This window comes from Crocuta crocuta, unplaced genomic scaffold (genome assembly GCF_008692635.1).
Source record: "Crocuta crocuta isolate KB4526 unplaced genomic scaffold, BGI_CrCroc_1.0 scaffold139, whole genome shotgun sequence".
Lineage (NCBI taxonomy): Eukaryota > Metazoa > Chordata > Mammalia > Carnivora > Hyaenidae > Crocuta > Crocuta crocuta.
The window spans coordinates 7505734-7508152 of record NW_027533258.1 but is presented as its reverse complement, the minus strand read 5'-3'; the positions used below and the strand labels follow the sequence as shown (position 1 = coordinate 7508152).

Here is a 2419-nt window from a genome sequence, read left to right as displayed (position 1 = left end):
GCCCCAGCTTCTCCTGCCCACCTCGCCCCTTTGCGAGCTCTTATCTTTCCTTTTGTCATCAGTTTGGATGACATCAGTCTCGGGCAATCCCTCCGTCCTCTCCCCTGTCTGGGTGAGACGCCCCCTCTGTGTTCCCACACCTGCCACGTTTCCCCCCCAGAGTGCGCAGCACAGGTTTCTAGTTGCCCTTGGCCTGGCCCTATGTATGTCTCGTTTTGGAACGAAGACGAGAGCAGACACCTTGTCTGGCCGGCTCCCACCCCGGGGCCTGGCCCCAGAGAAGGGCCCCCAGTAAATGTGCTCGTTTGAGAGAAGGGCCCCCAGTAAATGTGCTCGTTTGGTGGGTAGCGGCGAGGCAGACCAGACGCTGGGATTTTTCTAAAAGCAAACCCTCTCTCTCTCTGGAATCCCACAGACCATTCAGGTGCTGGCAAGGGGGCTTCCTGGGTTTCGTCCTCAACGGAGGTGAAGGAGAGAACGCCCTTACAGAATCCCTCTGCGGGTCTCTGTCTTGCTGTTCTAGAATTGGGGGGTAGAGGCACAGCTGGGGGGAAGGGGGAGTCAGGGCAATGTGCGCTCGCGCTTGGCTAATTGTCAAGTTCAAAGGGGAGATCGAAGGGCACACTGTGGCAGCCCAGCCCACGGGCTCTGATGTAAATACTGTACAACCCGGAGTGAAATGTCCTCAGCTGGCTGACCCCCAGCGCCTTTTCTGGGGTCAGGGGAGGTGGGGGATACGCCTTCTTAGAAAGTGTTTCTCCCCAGGCCACCCTTCACTGTTCACTCTTTGCATTGTTTTATACATGTGACTTGTCTTGTCTCTTGAAATGCAAATCAGTATCTTGCCCACACAGGCAGCGGGGGGGCTGGCAAATCCAGGGAGCCCTCTCTTCTGCGAGGGACCTCCACTGGTCAGTTCGGGTTCCAGAAGGGTGCAAATGGGGAATCCAGCTCAGACACTCAGATGCATCAACATGAGGTTCTCCTCCGGGCACGGCCTAACCGGAGGAATTTCCCAGCATGCATAGCGCTCTGCGGAGAGAGAATTAGATGGGTGGTACCTGGATGCAGGAGCTGGGAGAGAGCCGTGAAAGGGGCCAGCATCTAAGGGAGGCTTGGCAGTTACGGAGAGACTAAATGAGACCCAGCCAGCAGCCTCGTCCAGCTGACCCGCTGCGCTGGGAGCCCTGAGCTCTTCCCCGCAGGGCCAGGGAGACACTTCGCCGGGCTGTTTTATGGCTAACCCCACCCCCAAGAAGATGAGGATGTTGATGTCATTGTCCGGTCTCCTCGCGGTGGAGGGGGCGGCGTGACGGGGAGCACAGAGCCCGAGGCCGCCATCAGCGATTCAGGAAGAAGGACTTGAGACTCTGGAAGAAAACAGACTTCTGTCTCTGCTTCTGTTTCTTTTTGATGATGGGCACCCACACCAGCCCGCACACCAGCATCATGAGCCCCAGCGACAGGAAGGCGGGCCCTATCATCTTAAGGACCTTAAGGCTGTTGTCACCCAGGCGCAGGGTGTAGGCCAGGCAGGTGATGACCACGCCGAAGAGAAGGATGGCGCCGCCCACCGACATGATGACGATGGGTTTACGGTAGATTTCCCAGTTACTCCTGGGGGAGGCGGTCCAGACAGACTCACTTCTGGAGCTGATGCACAGGGAGCTGGCGGTCTGGCTCGGCAGCAGGTCCTTGGATTCCGGAGACTTCTCATCGACCTCCAGGGCCTTGGGGAGAGCCTCCATTGTCACGGCTCCTCGGCACCAGGCACCCAGTATCCGCAATGGTTAGAAGGGGGGGTGAAGCCAAAGCTGTCCTCACACGCCTTCTTCGTTCTCAGCATCCATTTGCAGCCTGGCTCTCAGTGGAAGGCGACGCAGGGCTTTGTGCTGAAGCCAAAAAGAAAGTCAGATGAGATCCACATAAATAAGAAACCACTCCCTGGCATGCCTTTTCTTCTTGGGAGAGAGAAATAGTTGACCATTTGAATCAACTGCTTTCCGTATTTAAAACAGGGAACAGCGGTACCCCATAAAAACACCAGAAGCTATGGTTTATCGAACGGCATCTTATTTTCAGACTCAACCACGTCCTAGCTTTGTGGCCTTGAGTGAGTGGCTTACTGTCTCTGTGCTTCAGTTTTCTTATCTATAAAATAGGGATCACGATAGTACTTGCCTCATACCATTCTCTAAAGGGTTAAATGAGTTTTAAGACACGTAACCCATTGTAATGATGACTAGCAGTTTGCAAACATTTCATAAATGGGACTGTTTGCCTATCCCAGGGTGAGGAACTCCCAGAGATTGGATTTGAACCTTTCAGCTCCTGCTCTTTTTTTTTTCCTTTTTATTTTTTAATGTTTACTCATTTTTGAGAGAGAGAGAGAGCACACAGTGGAGGAGGGGCAGAGAGA

At 54.4% G+C, this 2419-nt stretch overlaps 1 protein-coding gene across 1 annotated transcript; it reads right to left on the bottom strand.

Annotated features, from left to right (window-relative positions):
• Positions 1–1340: 1340 nt before the first annotated feature.
• PIRT (phosphoinositide interacting regulator of transient receptor potential channels) lies at positions 1341–1748 on the bottom strand. Its single transcript, XM_077746632.1, has one exon. It carries the CDS (start codon positions 1746–1748, stop codon positions 1341–1343), a length of 408 nt encoding a protein of 135 aa, XP_077602758.1.
• Positions 1749–2419: the final 671 nt, after the last annotated feature.

Bases quoted from the DNA above. Each gene is read 5' to 3' on its own strand.
- PIRT (XM_077746632.1), bottom strand. From the start codon at position 1,748: ATGGAGGCTCTCCCCAAGGCCCTGGAGGTCGATGAGAAGTCTCCGGAA.